This window comes from Podarcis cretensis, assembly GCF_951804945.1.
Source record: "Podarcis cretensis genome assembly, chromosome: 4".
NCBI classification, from domain to species: Eukaryota; Metazoa; Chordata; class Lepidosauria; order Squamata; family Lacertidae; genus Podarcis; species Podarcis cretensis.
Genome location: NC_137173.1, coordinates 28,360,907 through 28,384,336, shown reverse-complemented (window position 1 = coordinate 28,384,336; position 23,430 = coordinate 28,360,907). Strand labels below are relative to the sequence as shown.

Below are 23,430 nucleotides of genomic sequence, written 5' to 3'. Positions count from 1 at the left end.
TCAAATCCTTACTCCCCTGTAGCCCCACATGACACAGTATTCAGTAAGTCCTTTTGGGGTAAGGGGTTAAGAGAGTAGGGGAAAGATTGGTTGCATGAGCAGCCTTCTACTTGTTGCGGGAAAAGCTCTAATCAAGCCCATAACTTATTGAAAAGAGTTGTTCACAGCACCATAATAAATGCCCGAGGTACCTGATTCACTACATTGCGCTTTGAATATTTCAAAGAAAGATGGCTTCTTTGGAGATGTAGTAACATTTTTCTTATCCATAACATCACTGGTGTTGCTAAATAAACCTGCAAAATAATATTACAATTTTATCAAAATCTGTATCATATTTGCAATGAATTCTAGTTCTTTGTGTTTGGCTTCGAGTATTATCTGATAGCACACAACCAATGCAGCATTTGCAATAAAAATATTTATGTATTGCTCAACTTGATTGGCATCAGTTCCACTATATATATCACCCAGAAAGACTAGGTTGAATTAAAACAAGAAAATTGGCATTCAGGTTCTTAACCCAAGGTACTACTTCAGGCTTAGCGGAGAGCCAGTGTGGTGTAGTGGTTAAGAGCAGTAGGCTCGTAATCTGGGGAACCGGGTTTGCGTCTCCACTCCTCCACATGCAGCTGCTGGGTGACCTTGGGCCAGTCACACTTATCTGAAGTCTCTCAGCCTCACTCACCTCACAGAGTGTTTGTTGTGGGGGAGGAAGGGAAAGGAGAATGTTAGCCGCTTTGAGACTCCTTAAAGGGAGTGAAAGGCGGGATATCAAATCCAAACTCTTCTTCTTCTTCTTTTAACCCGAAGTGTTTGTAACCCGAGGTACAACTGTAATGCTAAATATTTTGTAGCTACTTCAATTTGCAGTCACAGATCTGACTTTATGGGAGGAAGAAATGTTGTCCAGATAAGGGAACAATTCCATCAAGTGATGCCTCAGTACATTTAACCTTCAGCCAAGCACATTTTAAGTGCAGACTATGTGGGTACCTAGCAGCAAAAATTGTGCTCGGTTAACTCCTTCCACAGTCCTGCTGCTCAGCTACCCAGACCTAAGATACGGTCTGGCTAAGCGTATATCCCAACCCAAGGTTGTAGTTTGCCTTCCCTAGACAAACAGTGATGAGTAGGAAGCCAAGAACAAACCTTGGCTACAGCTCATGATTTGTCTGGAGCAAGACAAGCAGTGAGCCCAGGGTCAGACTTAATGCCAAACTAAACCATGGCTTAGGTCTTCATAGTGAAGCAGGAAGTGGACCAAGAGAAGAGCACAGTAGCTACAATTTGGGTTTGACTTACTTGCAAACTTGAGCCATTGTGGCTTGAGGAAGAATTTCACACAAAACTTATATGAATGGACTCACAGCTGTCCATGGAGGTGCAGGTCAGTTCTGTGTCCAGGACAGCTGTCTACCAGATCCATCTGGTATGCAGGCTGAGACTCTACCTGCCCACAGACAGGTGCATGCTCTTAGTTACCTCCCGCTTGGACTACTGCAATGCGCTCTACATGGGGCTACCTTTGAAGGTGACCCGGAAACTACAACTAATCCAGAATGTGGCAGCTAGACTGGTGACTGGGAGTGGCCGCCGGGACCATATAACAGCGGTCCTAAAGGATCTTCATTGGCTCCCAATGCATTTCTGAGCACAATTCAAAGTGTTGGTGCTGACCTTTCAAGCCCTAAATGGCTTCGGCCCAGCATACCTGAAGGATTATCGTCACCCTCATCACTCAGCCCAGACACTGAGGTCCTCCTCTGAGGGTCTTCTGCTGGTTCTCTCACTGCAAGAAGCAAAGTTACAGGGAACCAGGCAGAGGGCCTTCTCGGTAGTGGCACCTGCTCTGTGGAACGCCCTCCCATCAGATGTTAAGGAAATAAACAACTATATGACATTTAGAAGATATCTAAAGGCAGCCCTGTTTAGGGAAGTTTTTAATGTTTGATTTTATCGTGTTTTTACTATTCTTCTGGGAGCCACCCAGAATGGCTAGGGAAACCCAGCCAGATGGGTGGTGTATAAAAGTTGTTGTTGTTGTTGTTGTTGTTGTATCATCATCAGTTACCATAATCCTTTCACATTAGAAAAAAGTGCATAGGAACAAATCTGATCATGCTACAGTAAAACACATTTGATTTCAATAAAAGTGTTATGCAGTATTAGAAGTCTGTTTTACAGTACTACAGGAACAAATATTATTCCTGCATTTTAATTTTTTTAATCAGGATTCTTTGTGGGACTGTCTCAAGTTTCTAAAGTTGAACTGCACAACGTCTGATTAATACTGTAATGTCAAGCAATGGCACATTAAAAACAACAACAGGGAAACAAAATTTCTCTTTGCAGAAGCCATGTTTATCCTTGCTCAGCAAGAATATATTTGAAACAAATTGTCTGGAAGTTATGTTACATTATTTCAAATACAAAAAACTGTTCCTATGCATTTGTGGAAAATGAGTAACCTTAGCATGTCCACACGTGAACCACTGATTACATAAAAGGCTTCTAAAACAAAGTTAATGTACATAGAAACAGATAACTCATTCCGAATCTAACCGGACAGAGGTTAGAGCTCAACGTCGAGCCTACCAAGTGGCAATAGCGACGGCGAAGAAGAATTTCTTCACCGCCTCTATTGCATCTGCAGAAAACAGCAGCAGGAGACTTTTTCAGGTGGTTCACAATTTAGCGGAACCACCTGCAACATCGGGCCACATGTTCTCCTGCAATGATTTTGCAAAGTTTTTTGCAGATAAAATCGCTCAGATTCGGGAAGAGGTAGACTCCACCGTGGGAGCAGTGCCGGGGCAGGAGAGTGCTAGAGTTTTGTCTAGTCGAGTGGGATCAATTCCAATCTGTTACCTCCGAGGATGTGGACAGGCTGCTTGGACGAGTGAAACCAACCACCTGTCTCCTGGATCCTTGCCCATCCTGGCTTATAAAAGCTAGCCGGGAAGGACTGGGCGATGGGCTTCGTGGGGTGGTGAATGCTTCCCTCCGTGAGGGAGCCTTCCCAGACCCGCTGAAAGAGGCGGTTATTAAACCGCTTCTTAAAAAAACATCTTTAGATGCGGCCACAATGGCCAACTATCGCCCAGTCTCAAATCTTCCATTCTTGGGCAAGGTGATTGAGCGAGCGGTTGCCGAACAACTCCAGGCACGCCTGGAAGAAGCGGACCATTTGGATCCCTTTCAGTCGGGATTCAGGCCTCATCATGGGACTGAAACTGCCTTGGTCGCACTGGTTGATGATCTCCGGCGGGCTAGGGACAAAGGTGAGAGCTGTTTCCTAGTTCTGCTGGATCTCTCAGCGGCGTTTGATACCATCGACCATAACATCCTTCTGGACCGTCTTGAGGGGCTGGGAGCACTGTCATACAGTGGTTCCGCTCCTTCCTCCTGGGCCGTGTTCAGAAAGTGGTGGTGGGGGATGAGTGTTCAGACCCCTGGGCTCTCACTTGTGGGGTGCCTCAGGGTTCTGTCCTCTCCCCCATGCTTTTCAACATTTACATGCAGCCGCTGGGAGAGATCATCAGGAGGTTTGGGCTGGGTGTTCATCAGTATGCGGATGATACCCAGCTCTACCTCTCTTTTAAATCAGAACCAGTGAAGGCGGTGAAGGTCCTGTGTGAGTGTCTGGAGGCGGTTGGAGGATGGATGGCGGCTAACAGATTGAGGTTGAATCCTGACAAGACATTCGTACTGTTTTTGGGGGACAGGAGGCGGGCAGGTGTGGAGGATTCCCTGGTCCTGAATGGGGTAACTGTGCCCCTGAAGAACCAGGTGCGCAGCCTGGGAGTCATTTTGGACTCACAGCTGTCCATGGAGGCACAGGTCAAATCTGTGTCCAGGGCAGCTGTTTACCAGCTCCATCTGGTACATAGGCTGAGACCCTATCTGCCTGCGGACTGTCTCGCCAGAGTGGTGCATGCTCTGGTTATCTCCCGCTTGGACTACTGCAATGCACTCTATGTGGGGCTACCTTTGAAGGTGACTCGGAAACTACAACTAATCTAGAATGCGGCAGCTAGACTGGTGACTGGGGGCGGCCGCCGAGACCATATAACACCAGTCTTGAAAGACCTACATTGATTAGAAACCAAAAGAATACAAAGTTTATTAATGACTGGAATAAATTTATGATTTATATTGAAGGGAATTATAAGAGCCTAAAAACTATAGCAGGACTGATATAGATCTTACGATGTGCAAATCATTATAATTATCAACTGCAGGAGAAATAAACTATTCATATTAAGAAGCCTGAAACCGGGAGGGATGGAAGTCAATAGATGTGTAGAAGAATGATTAAAATATTTAAAGATATAAAGATATAAATGAGAAGACAAAGAAGCGTAATGGAAATCGACATTGTTTATACGTTATGTTTTGATATTTATTTAGTTTTCTTTTTTGTGTGTGTTGGGGTTTTTTACAACTGTTGTAACCGTTGATTTGTTTTTCTTTTTGGTGATCTAATGTGAAAATTAATAAAAAGAATTAAAAAAAAGAAAAAAGAAAAAGAAAGACCTACATTGGCTCCCAGTACGTTTCCGAGCACAATTCAAAATGTTGGTGCTGACCTTTAAAGCCCTAAACGGCCTCGGTCCACTATACCTGAAGGAGCGTCTCCACCCCCATCATTCTGCCCGGACGCTGAGGTCCAGCGCCGAGGGCCTTCTGGCGGTTCCCTCATTGCGAGAAGCAAAGCTACAGGGAACCAGGCAGAGGGCCTTCTCGGTAGTGGTGCCCGCCCTGTGGAACGCCCTTCCAGCAGATGTCAAAGCGATAAACAACTACCTGACATTCAGAAGACATCTTAAGGCAGCCCTGTTCAGGGAAGTTTTTAATGTGTGATATTTTACTGTATTTTTGGTTTCTATGGAAGCTGCCCAGAGTGGCTGGGGAGGCCCAGCCAGATGGGCGGGGTATAAATAATAAATAATAATAATAATAATAATAATAATAATAATTATTATTATTATTATTATAGAAACAACAAAGAATTGTGTTAATTGTCACATCTAAAATTCAATACTTGATTAGGACTCAATGGAATTCCTCAGTTTTCGAACAACAGATAGGGAGTGGGAAGCCAAAAATTACACTAAAGCACATCAGCCTGATAACTAGCATGCAGCAATACAGTGATACCTCAGGTTACAGACGCTTCAGTTACAGACTCTGCTAACCCAGAAATAGTACCTTGGGTTAAGAACTTTGCTTCAGGATGAGAACAGAAATCGCGTGGCGGCGGCAGCGGGAGGCCCCATTAGCCAAAGTGGTACCTCAGGTTAAGAACAGTTTCAGGTTAAGAACGGACCTCCAGAACAAATTAAGTTCTTAACCCGAGGTACCACTGTATTAAAACTATTGTTAACATACAGCAGACCCTTGTGGAACAAGGGTATCTCTGAAGATCCTCTGATAAAAGACATATAAGAAGTAGAGGATAGGTATTTTCACAATGGAAGGCAGTAAGCAGTGATTTCACAAGAATGTATTGCGACTATTTAATTCATTCATAAATTATCAGGAGTTACGGATAAGAAGTGAAGCAGCTGAACTTGAGGATGACAGTAAACTATTAAGAGTTCTTAAAAAGCACATCTTGAAACTGGGCAAACTGGCAACAGAATTCCTGAGGAAGAGTCAATGCAAGTGTAAATTTATGCACATTGGGACAAATCCCAAACATATAAATTAATAAGATCCCAATTGGCTGTTGAAACTGAAAAGGATACAGTATATGGAACTGATGTAGAATAGGGCAACTAAAATGGTCAACGAGCTGCGGCTTCCTCCTCTTAAAACATTAAAGGCTGGACTTATCTCCAAAAATACGTTTCATCACGCTGTCCAATGGTCTAACAGCACACATACATTTACCTGGAAGTACCCTACCCTCATCCAAAAAAACCACACACCTTTGTAGGGCTCACAAGTAAGTATAAAAGAAGAAGAGTTTGGATTTGATATCCCGCCTTTCACTCCCTTTAAGCAGTCTCAAAGGTAAAGGGACCCCTGACCATCAGGTCCAGTCATGACCGACTCTGGGGTTGCGGCGCTCATCTCGCTTTATTGGCCGAGGGAGCCGGTGTACAGCTTCCAGGTCATGTGGCCAGCATGACTAAGCCGCTTCTGGCAAACCAGAGCAGCGCACGGAAACGCCGTTTACCTTCCTGCTGGAGCGGTGCCTGTTTATCTACTTGCACTTTGACGTGCTTTCGAACTGCTAGGTTGGCAGGAGCAGGGATTGAGCAACGGGAGCTCACCCTGTTGCGGGGATTCAAACCGCCAACTTTCTGATCAGCAAGTCCTAGGCTCTGTGGTTTAACCCACAGCACCACCCGCATCCCTTCACAAGTAAGTATACATACCTCTAATCAGCCTGTGCCTCAATTAGTTCAATAGAACTTCTGAGTAAGCATGTTTAGGATTGCACTTAACCAAATTTCATGGCTGGGTGCAGCCAAAAACCAACTGCCCAAGAGCGACTCTCCTTGACACTCCCTCCCAGTGGCAGAACAACTGTTTCGTATGCAGAGGGTTCTGTCCCTGGCATTTGCAGGTAGGACTGGGAATGTCCCCCTGGGGAGCTGCTGCCAGTCAGTGTGAACAACACTGAGCTAGATGGATCAATAGTCAGTACAATGCCTGTTCCTACTTTCTTAAGTAAATCCCCCTGGACCATGGGCTTTTTAAAGGAGATAGACACCTAAAGTTGTTGAGCATTTTTGGGGAGGGAGTAAACCCCCCCCAAAGGAGGGCATTATGAGGAGTGAGCTTTCGTTAGGAGGGCAGGCATCTGCGGGGGGGGGGGGGAGAGGGAGCAGACCCTCAATTGAGTACTTCAATAATTTTGGTGGATTTAAGGGGAGGTGCAACTGCCCTTCCTGCCCCCCCCCCTTAACTACGCCCATGGCCTCGACCCAAGTCCAGCCCCAGACATTTTGCTGCCTACCCAAGTCTGGCCAAACTACATGACACCCAATGCACAAAACTCCACAAGCGTCCAAATCCCTTGAGGGCGAATATACAGCAACCAGATATGAAATGGTCATGCTTCGCTGGCCCTTCACTGGACCTCAAACGTCGCCCTTCCTCAGACTTGTCCTCCTTGCTTTTTCAGGGGGTGAAAGGAGAGCAAGGAGGGCGACAACCGCCTCAGGGGCAGGCAGCCGGCGGAAAGACAAGCACGGAAAGCGCATATTCGCCACCGAAAGGAGATAAACTGCCGCGAGCTACGTCACCCCAGAAAGGAGTCGAAAGACTGACCGGTCTCCATAGCTGCGCCTCAGCAGCAGCAGCAGCGCCACTTCCTCGAAATACGAAATCTGCCGCCAAGTCTCAGCGACGCAAGCGCAGATGTGGAAATGGCGCGCGTTTGCTCCTCCTCCTCCTCCCAGTTGGTTCAGTCGTCGCCCCGGCGGACGTTCCTTCCTGAACTGCAGCGCCACAGGCGAGAGGAGGTGGTTCCCTGCGAGGGAAGCGGCCGTACCACTTCCTGTTGTGTGTGTGGGGGGGTGTTAAGCGGTCTGGAAAGTGGGTGGATTGGAGTGGTTCGTCTCCGCCGCCCTCAAGAATCATGGGGAATGTAGTTCTGCGAGGGTTGAGGGCTGCCTTGCTCAAAATAATGGGTTTTTCTTTTAATACACGGGGCTAAAACTACCAATTCCTCTTTGCAGCATGAAGCCCTTTCACAGCTTGTATTGTACAGCTAATTACAATGTCTTTTACAACGTTCAGTGAGCAGATAAAAAAAATTGCACCCAACCACTAATAACTTCTTTCAATTCCCTCTTATAATTTCTGGAGACACCGTTGGTGGAATCTTTCGAGGAGTTGGACAGGGCGTTTATAAGTGGTGCATGTTTCACAAACATACAGTAAGGTTGATAGTTATAAACAAGTTTCCCTTCGAATGTCCCGGTCCTCAAACACTCTGTGCTTCAAACGGGAGAAAGCTGCACTAGCAGAGTTCAGGCGATGCTGGATACGATTGATCACCGAAGAATTATTTCTGGGGTTTTTTTTACCTTGTGAGCAGGCGGCAATACACACCCACAGCCACAAGGTCCGCCAGCGTTTAAGTTCTAATCATTCAGGCAATGCATTCTTCATCTTCAGAGGCAAGGAGATAGGACTACTTACTTTTTCTCTAGAGTTATTAACACACTCCCGCCCTAAATAAAGCTTGAGGTCTGACTACAGCTTTCCCATTTATTGTTCTATCACATGGGGAGAAGAGGCGTTCATAAGAACAGGTTACCACGTGTTGCACTTTAAAAGACAGGAAGCTATAATAAGTGGTCATTCCTGCAATGTATACATTTTTTAAAACAATGGGATCCAAATCTTATTGTTGAAGTTTTTTTGGGGGGGAACTCTGTTTATTGTAAATAAATTTGTATCATCTGTGTATCATCTGTGATACACAACTTGAATTTTAATCCATAATCCATTTATTTGGAAATAACTCCCTTTGATTTCAGTGTAGCTATGGTAATCTCATGAACTCATGGAAGCTTCACATCTCCCTAGTTGTGCAGCCCAGTCCTTTCTGTGTTTACTTGAAAGTAAGTTCCACTAAGTGCAACAGACTTTACTCCTAAATTAGTTTAGGAGTTAACTAAACCTGAACCCCAAAAACAGTTTAGAAAGTACAGGTAAACCAGAATCTCTTTGTTGCCTCAATATTACCTTTAAACACAAAAATATGAAATTTTGAAGGAAAAGCAACACAATAATCAGATTTTTAAAAAAAGATAAATGATTTATGATTAACAAGCCTCCTCAACAAACGTGTCCACATACACCCACATTCCAAGAATTTTGCAAAACATCAGTGCATAAAAATAGCATCTTTAGATGGTGGCAATAGCACATCTTGGCAGATTTATTTATTAATTTACAGGTATTGTAATGGGAATGTTTATCCAATACAATGAATCAAAATATTCAGCACTGTAACTGGGGAATTGCCCAGTAAAGTATGAGTGAGCTACAGGACAGATAGGTGTAAGGCTTGACGAAAGATGTGCTCAATGCCCCTCTGAGGCAGTAATTGTAGGTATGAGTTTGTGGGTGCTAGACATCCCTAATTCCTGAGTCCAGTAGAGATTAGAAGTTACGCAAGACAAATATACAAGCCAAGTCAGTTCCCTGACTAGGAAATCGCCTGGTGTGATGGACCATTCAGAAGACAAAAGGAAGGTAATGAGCCATTAGGAAAACCAAAAGAGAAAGGCTTTGTGCAAGAAGTACAAACCATATATCATAAAAACACCAGTCTCTGTTTGCCTCCTTTCGAAAAGGAAACACACCCTGAATAAGCACCTGGATTCTCACACAACTTGGATATTGCGGTGACCAGCTGCTACATTCAGCTGTGAGACACCAGGAGCTGAGAAATGTGAGAGCTGACCCAGATTGGCTCAGCCTCAATGTTGGTATGCATTGTATGAACTGATTCAAAATCTGCAAAGATGACTGTCAGAGCACACTTACTTTAATGTAAGTTTCATTGTAAACTGGACTTACTTAAAAGTAACCCTGTTGTGGAACAGGCTTTTATTTTCTTCCAGTGGTTGGGAAAGTTATATATCTACATGCAAACTAATGGTGGCTTAAAAACATCCTCTTCAGCAGCTCAGCCCTGACTGGTACATCCCTACAAGGATGGAAGCATTGTTTCTCCTAAGTGAATATGTTTGCTTTCATTTCGCCAGTTGTCCCCAAACATCTACTCTCTCTATGGAAGTGGGGTTTTGTCTCCCTGCTCACAGGCTCCTGTTCTGTTGGGCATCTATCTGTGACAATGTTTGAACAGAGCAAATGTGCATTATATCTCAGACAACATTGTCATACCTATTTACATGGGAATAAGCCCAACTGAACTCAATGAGACTTACTCTTGAGTTGCACTATAACTTTTGTAGATCTGAACAGTGTTGATATCACACGTATTATCTGGGAATCAACAAGACAATTGGGATTTTGTATGCACTGGATTTTATACGAACTGTATTCGGATCTTAACCTATTACACTGGTCAACAACAAATTTGTTGTCTGCGTTTTTTCAGTTGATTTAGGACGAATCTGATGCGCTGAATCAAAAAATCACATTGGTTTTGCTCAATCAGGTCAAGTTTTTGAGCTATGGCCACGTCTTTTTTTACGTTTTTGTTCACATGTACGCTTGTGTGGAGCATTTTAGAAGAAGTTGGTGGGGGTAAAATGCCATGTTGAATAATTGTTTTGATTGGAAATGATTATTTTAATGACAAGAAGTATTCAGGTCCGATAGTTCTGGGTGATTATGTCGAAAAGGGATCAGTTTGAAGTCATAAAACCTCGAAATCTTCCATAAATTGGTGCGGCAAAGCATAAAGTTGGGGGATCAAAACTAAGTTAATGGGACAGCCGCCCCACGAAGTATCCTGATCTTCAATCAGCACGTCGTCCTGTAGCTCATTGTGATGAAATTCCAGTACCTATCTTCGGAGAACTTCCTGACATTAGCGACGAAGATGCCTCCAGTGTTGAAGGACATGAAGAAGAAGTGGTTCTTGAAGATGATGCTCCACATCCATTTTCCCAAAAGGAGTTGAATGATCTAGTTCGCGACCTCGGCTTGTCAAAGGACTCTGCCGAACTGCTGGCATCCAGATTGAAGGAAAAAAACCTCCTCTCTGACAGTGCTCGCATCAGCTTCCTCCGCAACAGGCATCAAGAGTACCTCCGTTTTTTCTCGGACGAGAAGGACTTGGTGTACTGTGCAGATATTGCGCAGCTTCTGCTCAAGCTTGGAGTGCCACAGTACGAACCCAAAGATTGGAGACTGTTCATAGACAGCAGCAAGCGATCACTGAAATGTGTTCTGCTACACAACGGCAACCAGTTTGCCTCTATACCCCTGGCTCACTCGAGTACACTGAAGGAGAACTATGAAGCGGTGAAGTATGTGCTGGAGAAAATTGGTTATGATCAGCATAAGTGGTTTATTTGTGTTGACCTGAAGATGATGAACTTTTTGTTGGGACAACAGTCTGGCTTCACCAAGTACCCATGTTTTCTGTGCATGTGGGATAGTAGAGACCATGCTCAGCATTACACAAAGGAGGACTGGCCTGTGCGGGAGGAACTGGTGCCTTGCAAAGAAAGGAACGTCATCAACGACCCTCTGGTGGACAGAGACAGAATACTCTTCCCACCACTGCACATCAAGCTCGGCTTAATCAAGCAGTTCACCAAGCCTCTGGACAAGGATGGTGACTGCTTCACTTACTTGTGCCAGGCTTTTCCAGGATTGACCATGGAGAAGTTGAAACCTGGCATCTTTGACGGTCCTCAGATCCGTCAGCTCATCAGAGACCAGAGTTCGGAAAGTCAAGTGGAACTGGAAGCGTGGAAGGCATTTGTTCTGGTAGTGAAGAACTTTCTTGGCAACAATAAGGCCAGAAACTACGCAGAACTTGTCAACAACATGCTGACTGCTTTCAGAAACCTGGGCTGCAACATGAGCGTCAAGATGCACTACCTATTTTCACATATGGACCGGTTTCCTGAGAACCAGGGTTCAATGAGTGACGAGCAGGGGGAAAGATTCCACCAGGACATGAAAGAGATGGAGACCCGGTATCAGGGTCGCAGGGACACAGTCATGATGGCTGACTACTGTTGGACTCTGAAGAGAGACCTCCCTGCCACTGAACATTCCAGGAGTTCCAAGAAACGGAGGTTCAAGCCCTGAAGTTTGAAAAATGGTGAAGCGACATGCAATTTACATATAATTACCTTTATCAATGCCCACCATTCAATTTACAGTAAACCTGACCTGATGGAGAGAAACGGATGCCATTTCCTGATTCAGCAGTGCAAAAATACCCTAAATCAGTTGTAGAAATCTAGACAACATTCAAAAAGTAAAAAATGGTTGTCCAGTGTTATCTGTGTGAGGCTGATGGGCCCAACGGGGGGGGGGGGGGGAGTTGTGGCCTTGCCATCCATATGCAAGAGCCTATTTTAAACTAGCTAACTGCTTCCTACTCAAGGTAGCAGTTTTGCAGAGCAGGCGTAAACTTGTATCAAGCAGCTGAAGCCAAATGGATTGCTTTAGTGTAAAACTGATATTTAGGCAAGTGCCTTTAATTCTCAACAAGGGAGCACCCATTGGTTTCAATGGATATACCACAGTCTGAGACCTAGTTAATCAGTCTGGCCGACTTTTTAATGGGCTCGATCCAGCAGGAATGGGGTTTAGTTTGCACAGGGACGCTGGTATGTTTGTGTTTAACCTTTGCAAGCCTAGGAGTTTGCTTTGGATATTCACTACTTTGGCCTAAGTCCTGCCAACATCCTCCCCTAGCCATGGGAAGGAGGTCAAGAGTTTGCAGTTGGTAATAATCAATGGAGGGGCGATTATTACCGCTGGCCAGCATTAACGAGCACCAATTAAGACGCCCTTCCCCTCCAGGGAATAAAAGCCAAGGGGAAGCGGCGAGCCAAGTTACCTGTCCCTCTGGGCTATGGAGCGCTTTGTCTACCCGTCCTATAGCATCTACCAAAGTTATGGGAACGCCTTCAGCCACAGCCACAACGTGGCCCCCAGGCCGCCATCTAAGCAAAAGCAGCCTGGCTGGAAGCAGAGCAAGAGCAGCAGGAGCAGCATCCCGAGCCCTTACCGGGGCCCCCTGTCTGCCCCTTCCTCGGCCCCGCTGCCGCCTCTGCCGCCGCCGCCGGCCTCGCCGGATTATTTAGACAGCTACAAGCGGGCCCAGCTGAAGGCGCTGCTCTCTCAAGTCAGCCCCGGCCTCGCCCCGAGGCTCCGCAAAGCCAGCACCAAGGAGGTGGGCACCCAGGTCAACCCGCGGGTGGACGCCGCCGTGCAGTGCTCGCTCGGGTCCCGCCAGCTCCAGAACCTCCCCGGGCGGGAGCCTCCGCCGCAGCAGGGCCGCCAACTCTCCCCTTGCACCGAAGAGGAGGAGGCGGCGGCGGCAGAGAAGCCGCCGCCTACGGGGCGAGAAGGAGGGCCGCCATCCCAGCAGCAAGCCGAAGGGCCCGAGGGGAAGGAGCCCCTGGAGCCGGAGAAGGGCGCTCAGGCTGAGGCGAAGGGGAAGCTTCCAGGCAGCGGTGAAGGAGAGGAACCCGCCCAGCAGCTGCGGGACGGGGAGGGCGACACGGCCCACAAAGGCGCCGCTGACGCCGCCGCGGCCTCAACCGCCACTGAGGGCAAGAGAGCTGCTTTCCAGGTGAGTTGGGCCTCTTGGTCTCCTCAGTTCATTCGCTAGGGGCGCTGTGGAGGCGCGAAAAAAGGCGCGAAGGCCGCTTTATCCGACTCCTGAAATTCTCGCTGAGGGAGTGAGGCGCCGCCTCCTACTGGAGACGTTTTAAGACAAGTCAGGCCCCTCTCCAGCTACTGTTCCTCCCCGTCCACTGTGGGATCCACCTCGGGGTCATATTTCGTGTTTAGCAGAAGGACAGCGGGCAGTTCTAACGGGTTTCAGTAAACAAGTGGGTTTAATAACCAAAATAGGGAGCTCCCCCATTTCCTTTTTAGCTTCCTTAGCTGAAAGCAGGACCAAGACTCACTGAATGTTAAGAGTTCTGGGAAATCTTTCCTGGCTTGTGAAGTTGCTAAGTATACACTAGTGTTTCCCAACCTTGGGTCTCCAGCTGTTTTAAAACTACAACTCCCATCTTCCCTAGCTAGCAAGACCAGTGGTCAGGGATGATGGGAATTGTAGTCCGAGAACAGCTGGAGACCCAAGCTTGGAAACACTGTGCCTATTCAGGACTGTTATGTCCTTAACTGCAGATATTAGGGGCTGAGTCTGGACCCTTTGGATTGCTAATCTGCCATGCACTTAATTTTTTAGAAGCTTAAGCGTTTTGGGTGAGGGGTGCCAACACTTCAATACAAGCCTGGGCAAGTTTAAATTGAGTTGAGAAAGCCAGACTTGTTTATAGTAGCTCCTCCCAACTTCTAAGCATGCCTATAGGGAAGCAAGCTCCACTTAACGTGGAGAAACTGTTAAGTACATTTAGGTATGGTCTGTGAAAAGTCACTGTCTTGTTAAGTGAGTGTGACTCCTGTGTGTGTGAGGGACCTGTGGCCCTTGGGATGCTGGGCCTGAAGCTCCCATCATGGCAAAGATTAATGGGAGTTGTAGTCAACATCTGGAGGGCCACATGGTTTTATAGCTGTTGTAGTAAGCAAAAGAGGAATGATGGTGGTTGAGAACCTAGTGGCAACTCTTATTTACTGTAATCTTTGAAGTTAATTTGGCATGTAACCCAATATGGAAAAAGAATGATTTTGCATTCATGTGAGGAACATTTAAGGCTGTGAGAAATTAGGTTTTCACAGCCACATCCTGCATGATTTTTTTTATTTTTGCAATGGAAGACCGCTACACTCAAAAAGACCTGGCTTCTGAGTAAATGTACATAAGATTGCAACCTGTGTGCAGTGGACTTACGACTATACTTTTTGGGCTAGGCCATAAGATTTCTGCTAGACTAACCAGTCAGCATTGCGGGGGTGGTATAAGGTGACAAAGTGAAGTGGGTATCTTTAGTCTTGTGCCTGCATGAAGATTAAGTTTTTTGGTGTTTGAATAAAAATTACTCTTACAGAAATCTTTGTAATACCCTTCTTGCATATGTCCATGAAGTATGAGCTAAATGACACAAAAAGGTAAGTTTACAGTATTACTTCGTATCTCGTGCGCTCCCACTGCTAGCTTTCAAAGCCACATTCATGTTGGCCACAATCCATAAAATTCCTGTAGTTTATTGACAAAGACTGCTGTTGGATACATTTTGTCTTAAAACTGCTTCAATTTGACTAGATGTAGAGTAAGCATTAACAATAATATATCTTGCATTTTCCATTGCCTGCCTTAAACAATAAGCCTGCAAATAGTAATAGAGTTGGCTTAATACTATAAAGATTTCTAAATGTGGTACACATTAATTTATTATGCTGCTAATCAGCTATTTTCTATTACAGTTCCTAGAACAGAAGTATGGCTATTTCCATTGCAACGACTGCAAGACCAGATGGGAAAGTGCTTACGTATGGTGCATTTCTGGAACCAATAAGGTATTTAGATGAAAAGGCAAAATTTGCTTCTAGAGGGTTTGCTTTTGGGTACAAACAAAAGGGTTGCTGTACCTTACCAGAAAGCGGAGAATTGTTTATGAATTGAAGTGCTTCACAAACCTTCACAAAGGGTTTTTGAACATTTTCCAGAAATAGCTGTGTTTGTCTTTAAGGTGCGAAAAGCTTGTTCCTGCTGCAGTTGACTGATTTATTGTAGCATAAGCTTTTGTAGACTAGCAGAATGCTCATGCTAGATTTTATTTATGATACCACAACACTTTCATCTTCTTGACCAGAAGATAGCAAGGAAATACTGATGCTATTGTCATACGACCCACAACTCTTTTGAACTATTACCAGTCTCTGTTAATCAGGTTTCTTGTTCATTAATACCTGACAAAATGCTAGTACTGGAACCTTTTCAGTGGAATATTTGGAGACACTGAATGGAAGCTGTTCCCGTTAGCTCACTTACGATGCCTGATACAGATAAGTAGCCGTGTTGGTCTTCCGTAGTCAAAACAAAATAAAAAAAATTCCTTCCAGTAGCACCTTAAAGACCAACTAAGTTAGTTCTTGGTATGAGCTTTCGTGTGCATGCATGTGTGAGCTTTCGTGTGCATGCATGCGTGTGTATCTGAAGAAGTGTGCATGCACATGAAAGCTCATACCAAGAACTAACTTAGTTGGTCTTTAAGGTGCTACTAGAAGGAATTTTTTTATTTTGTTTATGATGCCTGAGTGGGAGATGTTTTTGTTAACCTGTGGGTTAACATGCAGCTGCAAAGATCTTCCTAAGGACCTCAGACTTCTGTCCGTCCTGTTGAAATTAGGCCTGAAAGAAGCCTTCCATTGCAGCCCATACTTTTTTCAAGCCTAATTGCAATGGCCGGAGAATTTGGGGGGCTGCAATCGGGAGGGGGTTAATCCTGTCCTCCCTACCTGTGAATCTCCCTGAAGCAGCTATGTTTGGAAGAAAACTTTATATTGGCTTAAATAGAATGCCACCCCCCTGTCCTGACAAAGCCCGTCAAAGATGCAAGATAATCCTGAAAATTTAATATAGTGTTGTGAATCAATGAAACCTAACTGCATGTAAACCTATTTTTGCTCTGGATATGTAACTTTGTAAAGAATTGACAAATCTAGACGTTTGATCTGAGAAGGCTTTCTTCTAATGGCAATCACCTTCCTTTGCATAGGTTTACTTTAAACAGCTTTGTCGCAAATGTCAGAAGAGCTTTAATCCTTATAAAGTGGAAGCAATTCAGTGCCGTGTAAGTAACACGTTTCCTAAGATGTGTTAAACAGTTAGAAATACTTGCCTACCTTAAATGGCAGTGTTCAGGGAATAGAAAAAATATATATGGAGAAGTCACGTTTAGCTTCCTTCACTGTTAGCACCAAGACTAGCTGTGGGGGTAATTTCTAGGAGGCTTGGTATCAGTCATACGAGTTGGAAAGGACCACGTGGATCATCTAGCCCAACCCCCTGCAATACAGGAATATTTTGCCCAGCATAAAACCTATGGCCCTTTATTAGGCAAATAGAAAACTGTATAGCAGGAGAAGGCAAACTTTTCTGTCAACAGGCAAAGTTCTCTTGGGAAGTAAGTAATCCTCTGGGAGCTACATGTTTGCATTGGTCACAGCTACCCTCTACACTAAAGACAATGGCTTTCCACACATTTTTGAATGTGGGGTGGTGAACTTATCTCACCCCACCCTCCTTGAAATTAGGCCCTGGAGCTGCAGGTTTCTCATTCATAGGAACAGGCGACTTTTGAGCTGCTTTCAAAACAAGTAGAACAGCCTATCTTAACCTGTGGGTGCCCAGATGTTGTTGTACTACAACTCCCATCACCCCTAGCTAGCAAGGCCAGAGCTCAGGGATGATGGGAGTTATAGTCCAACAACATCTGGGGACCCACAGGTTGAGAACCGCTGAAGTAGAACATGCAACTATGGCAGGAACCCTGAGCCACGGTGGCACAGTGGACACAGTGCTGAATTAGAAAAATAACAATAGAATTATGGAACTAGTATACTGTAAAATACATCAGTAGCAGAAAGCCAACTTTGGGAGGAGAAGTTTGATCTGTTCACTAATTTAAATATGTTATCCAAAGATCTGTGCAAAGACTCGTTGCTCCTGCCCCCAGAAGAAAAGGCACATTGACCTCAAGAGGCCTCACCGTCAAGAGCTGTGTGGCCGCTGCAAAGGCAAAAGACTCTCTTGTGACAATACTTACAGCTTCAAATACATTATCTAATTTGTGCTGTTCTTGCACATGGCACCATGCACTTTGTTACTTGTTTCATAACATGGCTTTGACCTTAGGTTTCTGACCCGGCATTGGATACTGGAGTAAAGATTTTTGTAAGACTAGGAAATATTTGTAGTTTATTGGGGTAACTTGTAATGAATTTGAATTCCACTTCAATTGTAATGGTCGCTGATATGGAAGACTAGCTATAGTACATGAAAGCTATATTGAAGGATGGGAAATTGAGGAATTTCTATGTAGCAAACCTAAAATTTCTATAAGGGGCCAGGTTATCCCACTTGATGCTGTTTCATTTACACTTATGAATCCTGTACTGTAATGACAAATTACTAATAACAAGGTCAGCTGTCTCTTTGCATACCTTTCTAAAACTAATAAAAATATTCTTAACCACTGAAGACTATAAACTATTCCATATATTGTCCTCTGGTACAATCTCTGCAGTGGAAAATATTTATTAAATGGAATAAACAGAGTAATTCTGATCTCGGCAGATGGCCTGCTTTTTCTTTTTTTCTCTAACTGAACAGATACCTCAGCATAAGTGTTAGATTTAAAAGTCATACATTGATCATGACTTGGAGAGTCTCTGTCCTTGTATGTTATATGCAAACAGTTGAGTTTCTTTCCTGAAGTAACTTATGAAGATGAATTTCCCCTGCCTTGTTTCATTTTACAAAGAAACCAACTTTGTAAACTAATATGATAATAAATGCAGTTGTCTTTCATCCAGTGTGCTCAGAGTGCCAAGAATAAGTAAATAGCACTGGTAGCAATTGTTAAAAAGGAAATAAAGGTTGGTCTGTAGTGGCACTATTAGAAGCAGCATAGTTTGACATTAGTATAGATAGCTGTACAATGGGGTGATCTGAGATATATATACACACACATTCTCTGTATAAATTTGGTATAGGACAGTGAGCAAGGTGTAAGACAGGATACCTATCAGTAGCGGAAATTAGGCCAGTTTGAGAAGGTAATCAGCTTTAGTTCTAGTGTCTCAAATAGCTTGGTTTTCTGACATTCACAAGCATTTTCGTATTTACAGAGCATTCTTCCAAACAGAATGGTGGCAAGGGTCTCTTTGTAGAGACAGCATTCAAGTCATGCCATGTAAGAGAGCACGTCTTCCTTGCTATTTAAGAGGACTGCAACAGGCAGGCACAAAGTTGAGAACAGGCTTGCCACAGATGGCAGGACAGGATACCACTAAGAACCAGTGAAATCCAGCAAAAGGCAGAAATATTCTCCATACTTAAGGATTATGGAGGTATGCTGTCGGTTGCGAAGCATAAAACTACTCTTCATTTCAACAGTATTGGAGCAGCAACATAGTGCATATAAAATCTAAGTTGCAAGCACTTAATGGGGAAATGTGTAAAACCCTGCTTTACTTTCTCATGCACTCAGAACTATAGCTGGATCACTTTCCAGGTAGAGTTAAAACTAGGACAGTGTGGGCACTTACGTATTTTCCAGAGCTGCTTGAGGAGCAAGAATTACATTTTCACCCCAAATGGTACACTTCCAGCATATTTGCTTAGTCATAACGATTAAGTGTACTACTTCTGTAAGTTTGCATAAAATAGTGTATGAACTTATTCTTGCAACCTCCACTTTCCCTTTACAATTTAAATGTGAGTACCTTACTTCAATTTTGTTTGGCTAACCCCCTTAAGAGTGGAGAAACATACACCATTTTTCATCCAGCTAGGGCTATGCATTTGAAGCCAACTTCAGAATAAACAGCCTATTTTTCAAAGCTGCTTCTGGTCAAATGAGAGATTACATTTGTTTCCTTTATGGGTATTTAGAAAGCAGCTATTTGAGTGTTGTGATGACTGCATGTTAGTTCAAAACCAACTGAAAGCAATAACCTTTGTACCGTATCATACATTCATTCCATATTAATCAGTACACACACAGGCATGTTTGTATATATGCATATGTATATATATTATAATGACCTTGATATTTTAGTTAGGTGATCCTATTCTGATCAAAATATCAACCAAAAGGTACTTCACAAAAACCTTTAAGTGTATTTACAGAGTGAATAAGTGAGACTATGCTGCAATAAAAGTGTCTTAAATGTGCAAAAAGATTTGCATGCACCCATTTAACACATTACAGCAGTTAAGTGCAAGAGAAACTTACATATTACCAAAAAAATATTCTTAAGTACAACTCAAAATTCACTTTGCATTTCTTAACTGTTAAAACAATGTATGTTAAATTAAAATATCCATGCGGGGCAGGTCAAAAGAATTAAAATCAGCAATGTGATGTTTCCCTACAAAATAGCAAGGTATACCAGACCAACCATCCTTATATAATATAAATATATTCATAAAAGCAACCCTCTAGTAAAAAGCAGCCAAAATCTTTTTTTAAAAAATCTTCCTTGTCCATTCATAGGTACTTTGGCCTTAATAACAGACCTTTTACAACAGGATCTAGTACCTTCCAAGACAGTAGCCTAGCAACATCAGGAAATGTACTTCATAGCAGCTTGGTTTTCCCCCAAAAGATACAGTAATCATATTTAAGTTACAGTGTACATTTAAAACTGTAGTCCTTTACAACCTCTTTCATACACACAGGCTCTCAGCTTTCAAAAAGACAGTCTCGCAGTGTCCTGTCGCTAGCTTCATTCTGCCCATTTTTTAAACTTGGTCAAAAGGGGAAAAAAATGTACAAGATTAAAAAACAAAACCATCCTCAAGTGAAGGAAAGATTGCACTTTTGCCAACCTAAAAATAAATTTCTAGAAAGGAAGTCTTGTTCAGTGTAGTAGTCTTTGGTATGTATGGAAGTCACTTCTTCAGTAGTGAACTGCTGTTGTCCAGTGAAATACATTTTGTTTGTGCAGCTCAAAACAAAGGATTCTATGCTACCTTTGTCCTTGCAGTATTGCTACACGTTGAAAACACTGCCCAGCTCCTTTTGGAAAATGTTGTAAAGGTAACAAGACTGACTACAACTTGACCAAGTCTTTCTAAGGCTGAGAAGGCATTGAACCACCTCACCCCAGCATGGAAGCAATCCCAGCTTGAATGAAAAGGGGGGCACAAGACTTTTGTCAGAGACTTGTGCCGGAAACACTGGAGTCTGGAAGAAAAGTATTGATGACTCGGTAGCTTTGAGCCCTGCGGATCATGTCCCGGATCTCTATGTTCAGCTCCATCAGTTTAGTACAGATTTCTGTCAGGCTTTGATTAGAGCCTACTAGAGCGTAAGTGCCAGACTGCCCCAGTGTTTGGTGCCGGAAGTAAATATTCAGTAGGGTCTGGACCTCATCATCAGAACTGCTTCCAAAAATGTCATTGGGCCATAAACTCCTGCAGGGAAATGAGTATAAAAAAGCCAGAGTTAATTTAAGGATCTCTTTGCTATTCAAGAAATAGATTCCATCTTTTGTACAAGTTAAATCCCTTCCCAATTCCTCTGCAGCTATATTTGCATATTTTGGGCAACTCGTATACACATTCCATGCCACTGAAAAATAAGTCTTGCAGGGAACTGCATGAGGTAACAATCAATATAGGCACATGGGATTCACTATTAGTAGGGGGGGAAATCGGTATAAGTATTTCCTTCAGGAATGAAGGTGGATGCCCATGCTTCTCTACCATGCCAAACTACAGAAGCACCCCTAGATGGGAAACAGAGGAGGTAGCAAGGTGTTTCTGCAACACATTACTATGGGGATTTGATGAACTAAAACAACATTTTACAATAATAAATAAAAAGTTCTGGCCTGGGTAAAGGTTTGACTAAATGATCAACTATAAGGAGTTGGTACATCTCTGGCCCAAACTATGCATGTGGAAGAAACCATTCCTGGGAGCTGAATGCACTTCCCATCATAGCTTGACAATCACTGCTTTGTGCAATGGTTTAAAAAAAGGGGGGGGGAGGAAACAAAGTATAAGGAACTTCTCCCATAAAAGACACACAGAAATTAATGTATGATGCACTGCTTCACAACATTTTCATTTAAATGAGGCTTGCACAATAAAAGTGCTTAGTAAATTGTGCCTTAAAATGATTACAAATACCTTCGGACTGAATCTGAATACACTTGTTAGCGCAAATGAAGATGTGTGTGTAAAGTTACACAGGAAGAAAGGAAAAATATGACGTCATGATCAGCCACTTGATTAAGTTACCTGCATTCCCTTATTTGGTGTAGAGCTTTTCCAAGCTCATTGTTTTTCAGACACTCCAGCATGGACTGAATGGCTACTTCTGTAGAGGTGAACATGGGTTCAGAGGTACCACATTCTACAATCAGCGGTTCCATTGCAATGGCAGCACTAGCTTCCTTAAGGTTCTTCTTTAACTCACTCAGCTCTCGTGACATATTCAGTAGCTGTTAAGGAAAAGAGAATTACATTCACCAATGGACAGTGGTACCTCGGGTTACATACTCTTCAGGTTACATACGCTTCAGGTTACAGACTCTGCTAACCCAGAAACAGTACCTCGGGTTAAGAACTTTGCTTTGGGATGAGAACAGAAATCGTGCTCCAGCGGTGCGGCAGCAGCAGGAGGCCCCATTAGCTAAAGTGGTGCTTCAGGTTAAGAACAGTTTCAGGTTAAGAACAGACCTCCGGAACAAATTAAGTACTCAGCCTGAGGTACCACTGTACAAGTTTTCTCTATTGGGCATCAAAAATATAAAATCTGCACCATTCAAGGACAAAGTGATAGCTTCATTTCTTGCAACTGGGTGTTTGAATAAAATTTAAATACACATGTGCAAGATGAATAAGGAACTCCATTTGTGAATGTATACTGAAATACTGCTAGAAGAGCGAATGTATAAAAACATTACTGTACTTTATATCTGAGTAGTGAAGCTCAGTGGTGATCTTCAGATATCCACTATCTCTCATGCCAACCTACCTACCCAGAGTTTTGAGAATAAAAGGGAGTTGGGGAGAACCATGTATTTGAACTCCACACAAGAAGAGCAGCTTATAAATGTAAGAAAGTAAGTACCCAGTTTGAAATCCATCCACATTTTCTCTAAACTAATAGAATGCGCTAAACCTCTCTATAGTTATCATTCATGATCTTGAACAAGCAGCCCTCATTTAAGATACATTAGATTGCTGTACGAAATAAACACCACACAGGAATGCATAGCAATTATTTCAGCAAAAGGCTTGATTGTTGCAACATACCTCTGGCATTGTACTAACTTCGTGCACTTGTCCGATGAGTTTACAGTAAGACTGAAAAAGCAACAACAACTGGAAGTGCAGCTTATATAATCTCTGGCACAGTTCCAATTGCTAAAGAAATAAAATTGTAAAAGGGGTAAGTTATTAAGAAGCAACAGGTTGGACATTATTTTTCCGTAAGCAATAAACTGCTAATCAGGGATTACAAAACAATGCTGAAATAAGACCAAATACTGCTGTAAATAGGGAATATATGGAGAATATGGGAAGCATGTGCCATCTCTACATCGCCAAAGTGCACTTCAGTGGCATTTTTTACCTCATTATAATGTGCATCACCGTTTTAATCTGATGGTGACACAAGTGCTTGTTCCAAATGATCACAATAACTGTATTCAATTGTACAATAAACCATGGTTTCTTGTTATGGGAGCAAACAGTGAAGCTTCAGTTCATGTCCTTGGTCCTTGGTCTACCTCTGGCATGGCTTTTGGTTCTGGGTTTTGTTTTGTTTTTTTAATTAACTAACTATAACTTACTGTTACACTTGATAAACTGCAGTTATCTTAAGTATGATTCATTTGAAATAAGCCAACTTTAAACCATGCATTATAAAGCTGGCTTCTATGGTTATAAAGTTTACAATGCAGATGTAATGCTAAACAGGTTAATCAAAACTGAAAGTAAGAGGTTTTTATCTCCTCATGGCCATGCTGGAGGGGAGTGTAGAAACCTGAAGCTCACTGTGGCCTGCTGCCATCGCAATCAATAATTGTCTACTGTAACATCCAAACACAACTTTTGTTTAAATACCATTATATAAACACTGC

The 23,430-nt window shown here is 43.3% G+C and overlaps 3 protein-coding genes across 10 annotated transcripts in view; 1 reads left to right on the top strand and 2 right to left on the bottom strand.

Annotated features, from left to right (window-relative positions):
* Nucleotides 1-7,501, bottom strand: part of BRCA2 (BRCA2 DNA repair associated) — a 33,183-nt gene extending 25,682 nt beyond the window's left edge. Inside the window, exons 1-2 of the mRNA XM_079973236.1 lie at nucleotides 7,288-7,501; nucleotides 192-296 (exon numbers count right to left, since the gene is read on the bottom strand). Coding sequence (XP_079829362.1) covers nucleotides 192-296; nucleotides 7,288-7,297 — 115 coding nt within the window. The 5' untranslated portion in view covers nucleotides 7,298-7,501. The remainder of the gene's footprint in view (nucleotides 1-191; nucleotides 297-7,287) is intronic.
* Nucleotides 7,502-12,020: 4,519 nt separating this feature from the next.
* On the top strand, nucleotides 12,021-17,801 carry ZAR1L (zygote arrest 1 like). The gene is made up of 4 exons (XM_079974041.1): nucleotides 12,021-13,264; nucleotides 15,028-15,120; nucleotides 16,323-16,397; nucleotides 17,250-17,801. Exons 1-4 carry the CDS (start codon nucleotides 12,542-12,544, stop codon nucleotides 17,391-17,393), a joined length of 1,035 nt encoding a protein of 344 aa, XP_079830167.1. The 5' UTR covers nucleotides 12,021-12,541; the 3' UTR covers nucleotides 17,394-17,801.
* A 1,538-nt stretch (nucleotides 17,802-19,339) lies between these two features.
* Nucleotides 19,340-23,430, bottom strand: part of FRY (FRY microtubule binding protein) — a 192,737-nt gene continuing 188,646 nt past the window's right edge. For all 8 annotated transcript variants that reach the window (XM_079973234.1, XM_079973235.1, XM_079973228.1 and 5 more), the window contains 3 exons: nucleotides 22,601-22,711; nucleotides 21,581-21,783; nucleotides 19,340-20,749 (listed from right to left, as the gene is read on the bottom strand). In XM_079973234.1, the coding sequence (XP_079829360.1) occupies nucleotides 20,491-20,749; nucleotides 21,581-21,783; nucleotides 22,601-22,711 (573 nt within the window). In that variant the 3' untranslated portion in view covers nucleotides 19,340-20,490. The remainder of the gene's footprint in view (nucleotides 20,750-21,580; nucleotides 21,784-22,600; nucleotides 22,712-23,430) is intronic.